The sequence below is a fragment of the Engraulis encrasicolus genome, chromosome 19 (genome assembly GCF_034702125.1).
Source record: "Engraulis encrasicolus isolate BLACKSEA-1 chromosome 19, IST_EnEncr_1.0, whole genome shotgun sequence".
NCBI lineage: Eukaryota > Metazoa > Chordata > Actinopteri > Clupeiformes > Engraulidae > Engraulis > Engraulis encrasicolus.
The window spans coordinates 48,744,754-48,751,249 of NC_085875.1; the positions used below are offsets into that span (position 1 = coordinate 48,744,754).

General features: G+C 45.4%; 1 protein-coding gene across 1 annotated transcript in view; it reads right to left on the minus strand.

The window, feature by feature from the left end:
• The window catches only part of LOC134470250 (uncharacterized), a 16,112-nt gene extending 11,319 nt beyond the window's left edge, over positions 1 to 4,793 (minus strand). The window contains exons 1-4 of the mRNA XM_063224277.1: positions 4,648 to 4,793; positions 4,143 to 4,373; positions 3,466 to 3,617; positions 2,924 to 3,246 (exon numbers count right to left, since the gene is read on the minus strand). Coding sequence (XP_063080347.1) covers positions 2,924 to 3,246; positions 3,466 to 3,617; positions 4,143 to 4,371 — 704 coding nt within the window. The 5' untranslated portion in view covers positions 4,372 to 4,373; positions 4,648 to 4,793. The remainder of the gene's footprint in view (positions 1 to 2,923; positions 3,247 to 3,465; positions 3,618 to 4,142; positions 4,374 to 4,647) is intronic.
• Positions 4,794 to 6,496: the final 1,703 nt, after the last annotated feature.

The following is a 6,496-nucleotide window of genomic DNA, read 5'->3' on the forward strand; positions in this document are numbered from 1 at the left end:
GATTCGTCTAATGAATTGTTGAGAGGGGACCATTCGAACAAAACGTTGGACCATTCGTAGATGGCATGGGGCGTTTCGTGCATTACCTGAGGATTTTTCGTAGAAGACCTAAGGACGTTACGTTCAACCCATGCAGACCTTTCGTTTAACTGGGCAGACGTTTAGTTTAGTCTGCCTATTTTATTAGGCTATTATTTTTATATTTTATCAAACTTGTGTGCCTACCACCACAAGGCAATGGAAACAAAAATCGAACCATGTAGAAAGTGCGTGTGTGCGTCTCTATTTTTTTTTAAATTAATTTTTCATTTTAGTTCAGGCTGCTTTTTTTATCATTAGGCCTATTTTATAGCCTATTTTATAAATATACTATATCGTAATGGACTGCCTCTGCCTCCTCCGGAGTGAGATAGCAGAGTTACCCCCTGTGAACTACACCTGTCTATAAAACGGAGTTAATTTCAAATGGCGGGTGAGACTGTCAGGAAGCAACAAGCCGAGAGAGCAAGAGAGAGGGAACCATGAAGTGTGCGCCGAGAAGATCAGCATCCAAATTGACACCAAGCGCACAAGTCTGCAAACAAGGGTTTTGCAAAAGTGCACTACTAAAAATAAGAAAAGATATTCGTTGTGTTGATCTGAGTTATTTCTAATGTGTTGGTCACTGATTTATATTCATTTTTGGAAAGGTAAAGGCAGTCTTATTGTTGCCTAGCTGGCGCCCATCTCATAACTTAAAACAGTCGGTTGCACCGCTACAATATCACGAAATGTTTTAAAATGTAGGCTTACAACAGTAATTTAAAGGTAAGGGATAATGTATTGTCCACACGTGACTATAAGAAAATATTGCCCTACGGGACGAATAAGACCCCCGATGCCGAAGGCAGAGAGCTGTTATTCCGCTCCGAAGGAAATATATTTCCGTAGTCATGTGTGGACAATACATTATCCCGCTTATCCCGCCTTTACCAACATTAGAAAGCATAGAATACATAGTTAACCAGTAGTTTATAGTAACAGGTTTATTGCCATTTTATAGCGGGCGCAAAGAAAGATAGTTCGTGGAACGCTCATAATATAAAAAGAAAGAAAGGAGTCGCACACTGGAGCTGAATGCAGAATCAAAAGCTGTATTAAACAAAGCCGAAAAAAGTAAATAAAACCGACAGACGGGACATACGTTTCGGGTCTAGTCCATCATCTTCCTTCTCTTCTTTTTAATTATTCTGCTCTTGGAATTGCGCACCGAGCGATACGCTCCGGACATTGGCGCGGACGTCACCCCACCATTACGCACATCATTTAAAAAGGTTAACAAGCAACAGAGTTTGGCTACTTTCTAACTTGTTACAGCCACATTGCGCTTCAAACTGTTTGCAGGCTGCCTCGTTCACTGCGCGATATCTACTAAACTCGGGTTCATAACAGGATCATTTCTATCTGATCTGTGCGCCGGATGGTTGGCTGGAGGAGGCAACGCTAGCCTAAAGAGTAGGCTACTTCACCCTTAAGGAAACTATCAACGAACTCCTCACTTGTTAAAAAACTACTATTGTTAATAAAATATGTCACGACAGCGGCCGGCGGGCAGTGACAGTTTGCTTTCTTGAAATAACAACACTCGGACAATAGTGTAGACTTGTGCGCTACACGCTGGGGTGGGGCAGGGCTGCTGAGCTGTCTGCTACAAGCTGTCGTGCCGGGACGTGGACTGTATCCATTGCGTGCGGCCGGTCGCTTTGAAGGGATTGGAGGACGATTTCCAACAAAAAAATATAGCAGCCTGAAGGGACGTTCTCTCTCTCTCTCTCTCTCTCTCTCTCTCTCTCTCTCTCTCTCTCTCTGTCTCTCTCTCTCTCTCTTTAAACCGTAGCATGAATTTAACATGGGTGCATTCTGTAGGCTATGTTTTCCGACACTGTTGTATCTTTTCTGGCTCATGCGCGAACTATTTGTTGTCATTCAGAATCAGAAACATCAAAGTGTCGGCAGACAGCTTTCTCTTGTTGCTGGTGCTTTGCATTTCATTTGAATAGTGAAGCTATAGGCCTACTCTCCCACACGTATATTCCAGACCCCCAGAAGACGGTAGCTAGAAGCTTTCATCTAAAAAGTTACCGGAAAGTCAGAAAACTCGCTGCATGACAACCAAATGTGCTCAGTGGTCAAGACTTCTAGAAGCACGCTGCCCTGATTCAAAGTGACAAGGCTGTGCTTGGACCCGCCTCTCTCTCTGCCCGCAGATGGGGCTACTCAAATAGCCTACTGTTCCAGAAATGTAAGGAGTAGAAGATATTTGTCAAAAAAAATGTAACGGAGTAAAGTAACGGTGTAAAGTGAAAAAAAATCTTCTTAAATATTGTTCCAGAAATGTAAGGCGTAGAAAGCCTAATAACCTAGTAACCTAGATAATTGTCAAAAAATGTAAGGCGCAAACGTAAATTGTCAAAAAATGTAACAGCATCAACGTAAAAAAACAACAACATACCAATTAACATGAGTAAGTACATTTTATTTATAAAGCACATCTAAAAACAGCAAAAAAAAACAGCTGATTTAGCCTACATGTTTTAATCAACAAAAAAACAAAACTGACCAAAATGAGCGTTATAAACAGCTGATTTACATATTTAAATAAACAAAACCCGTGAAAATGAGCATTAAAAAAGCTGATTTACATTTCTAATATAGGCAGGCTGAAGGGACGTTTAGTTCAAACCTAAGGATCTTTAGTTCAATTTTAGGGACGTTTCGTAGGCTTTTGCGGTAGACGGAACGTCCTCGACGAAAGATCCCCTGCCTTATACGAATGGTCCAACGTTTTGTTCGAATGGTCCCCTCTCAAGAATCCATTCGACGAAAAGACCTGTACCCGTGTGTGTGTGTGTGTGTGTGTGTGTGTGTGTGTGTGTGTGTGTACCTCAGGTATGTCTTGAGTGTCCACCTCAGCAGTGTGAACAGCTGATCTGAGTTCAGCCTCCTCTGCAGCAGCAGCTCCAGCTGGTCCATTGTATGGAAGTGGAAGCCGTCAATCACAGCCGGCAGCAGTCCCGCCTCCCTGAGCAGGGGAGCCAATCGCTGCAGCTCTCCCGTCAGCACTTTCTGTACATGGCTGAGGTAAGTGGGCAGCTGCAACTGCTGCTCAGGAGAGCCCTCTGGTGGCAGAGGGGGCAAGTGGCACCTGGCGGCCTTCTGAACTGTCTGCTGGAGCTCCTTTATCCAGGAGGGGGGGTAAGCCGTGGCCTATAGTGGTTAAGAGGACGGACTTTAGATCAGAGGGTTGCAGGTTTGAATCCCACCCTCCCATTCCCTGTTCCAGTTCATGGCTGAAGTGCCCTTGAGCAAGGCACCTAACCCCACACTGCTCCAGGGACTGTAACCAATACCCTGTACATAACTGTAAGTCGCTTAAGATAAAAGCATCAGCTATGTGTAATGTAATGTAATGTAACTGGGCCCCACCTGCTGCCCCTCCACAGCGTTCATGCCCCTCCACACCTCCAGGGTGCGCTGTTGCTCTCTCTCAGCCTCCACTACGCTCCTGTCCATCAGCAGCTGCTGCACAACTTGCTGCGACGCCTGGCCCCAGTCCTCATGCTGCACAGGTATACTCTCTACATAAAGAAGCAAAGAGGTTTATGTAGAGAGAGAGAGAGAGAGAGAGAGAGAGAGAGAGAGAGAGAGAGAGAGAGAGAGAGAGAGAGAGAGAGAGAGAGAGTTTGTATGTCACTGGCACACACATTAACCTCCGCAGTGAAAGTGAAAGTAACCAACACAACTGGGGATTTCCAGAAGACTTGCACACACACTCACGTGACGCATGCATGCACACACAGGCAGCTCCACCTCGCCGCCCTGACCCCACCCCGACACACAGTAGCATTTTACACAGTAGCATATCATAGCACAACACCATAAAGCATTTATAAACACTACCATTATTAGAGCATATGCAATGCAACAATCTGTATAACATACCGGTATAACATACGTCTAGGGCAGCACAGAGCATTTATCATCATAATATAGCCATTTGTAGCATCACATAGCTTGGCATAGACAGTATTGACAGAGAGAGAGAGAGAGAGAGAGAGAGAGAGAGAGAGAGAGAGAGAGAGAGAGAGAGAGAGAGAGCCCACCATGGTTTTCCCTCTGTAGCGTCCTGTGGGGCAGACCGTTTTCCTCTTTCTCCTTTTTCTCTCTTCCTCTCTCGTCCCCCTTTTCTTCTCCTCTCTTCTCCTCCTCGCCTCTCTTCACTACCTGCAGCTCCTCCTCCTCTTCCTCCTTCTCCTCTCCATTCTTCTTCTTCTTCTTCTTCTTCTTGCTCCCCTTCACGAGTCGAGACAGATTTCTCCTCAACGACGCCATAGCTGCAGAGGTGTCATAAGTAGAAATTCATGGTGTAAGTACAACACTAGCACATGAAATTACATAGTGGTTACACCATTTACTCCATTGTACCTAATGAGGTAGGCAGACAGTGTTGTTACTGAAAAAGACTAAAAACCTAACAAGTACCCACCACAAACTTGATCCAACCAGTGCAGAGTCAGCTGATTGTAAGACAAGTACACAGGTCTACGGGTTACTCAGTTACCTGTGTTGGAAGGAAACTGTTTCTTTTTTCACTTTTACTTTTGATACCTCTGTCAAGTTGTCCTTCCTCTCTTCCTCTTTCCTCTTCCTCTTCCTTCTTCTTCTTCTTCTTCTTCTTCTTCTTCTTCTTCTTCTTCTTCTTCTTCTTCTTCTTCTTCTTCTTCGCACACACCTGTGAGTCTGAGCGTGTGTGTCTTGTGAGTGTGTTTGTTCCTTATTTGAGAGCCTCTCAGTTCAACAGGAAGTTTGGGTATGCCCCCACACACTCACACACACATTTATCCTGTCCCTCTCTATTTCTCAATGCATAGGCACTCAGGTAGTGGTATGTTTGCAATGTTAACTATGCTGTGTGTGTGTGTGTGTGTGTGTGTGTGTGTGTGTGTGTGTGTGTGTGTGTGTGTGTGTGTGTGTGTGTGTGTGTGTGTGTGCTGTGTGTGTGTGTGTGTGTGTGTGTGTGTGTGTGTGTGTGTGTGTGTGTGTGTGTGTGTGTGTGTGTGTGTGTGTGTGTGTGTGTGTGTGTGTGTGTGTGTGTCTGTGTGTGTGTGTGAGTGTATGTGGGCTGTGAACAGTTCGTTCCTCTGTGTCAAAACCAGATCAGCCAGTTTTGTCCTAACTGCCACTATACAGTTTCTGCCCGCACACGTGTGTGTGTGTGTGTGTGTGTGTGTGTGTGTGTGTGTGTGTGTGTGTGTGTGTGTGTGTGTGTGTGTGTGTGTGTGTGTGTGTGTGTGTGTGTGTGTGTGTGTGTGTGTGTGTGTGTGTGTGTGTGTGTGTGTGTGTGTGCGCCCAGGGCATGTACCATACTTAGCTGATGAAAACCAAAGGTTTGTGTTTCTCTTTAGCACCTGTATTTATAATCTCTTTTTAACCTTCAACAAAGAAATGGGGTGAAGCAGAGTCTGACACCTATTCAACACAACTAGAGATGCACAGGATCCAAGATCCGGTTCCGGATCCGGCAGGATAATAGGGTTTTTCACAGGATCCGGTTCCAGCAGGATCTTAAGCAGTGGATCCGGTATCCGGGAGTTAACTAAAAATCAGGATCTGGTACATCTAGCCTAGGGTTTTCAGTCAGTCTTTCACAACCCCAATTGCTGCATGGAGCGAAAGAACTTTGGAAGCGGCCAGTGCAGGCAGTGTGGCAGTAAGCCAATGAGTCTAAAAAAATAGTTTGAGGAAACGTACTAAAAAGGGCCAACGTGTGCGAGTAGGCTATGTGTTTCAACCCTTTCGTAGGATCCGGTATCCGGTTCCGGATCTGGCAGGATCTTAAGCAGTGGATCCAGTATCCGGTAGGATCCTAAAAATCAGGATCCGGTGCATCTCTAAACATAACAGAGGGGGAATTGGGAACAGGCAGCCCAAGACACTTCATAATAAATTCATTTTTTAACAAAGTAGCTAATAGCAACAGCAGGACCATCAGGCCATGGGGCATGATTGCTGCAGGATACAGTATGCAGAGGGGCAGTCCTCTTCCTCCTTTTTCTCTCGTCCTTTCTCGTCCTCTTTTTCTTCTCCCCTCTTCTCCTCCTCTCTTCTCTTAACCGTCTCCTCCTCCTCTTTATTTTGTTTTTACAAAGTAGCTACTAGTCCACCAGCAGGACTGTTAAGACCCGGCCCGGGACATGCTTGCTGCAAGATAGATTACGTGTGAGCGGACATTTGTTGTGCAGGAACTCGTTGACGTATTTTATTTTGCTCTTTGAGAGAAGGCAATGGACCTGTACGCCACCTGAAGAGGGTGCTGTCTCACTACATACAGGCAAGAGGACAAAAAGACAAACATGAGTATTGTGAGCATGTACCCAGCGCCACTGACCGTTTTGGCCGGGCCCAGGACAAAGTCATCTGAAAGGGCCCCTCAGCCCAATAAAGGGCCCCTCAGCCC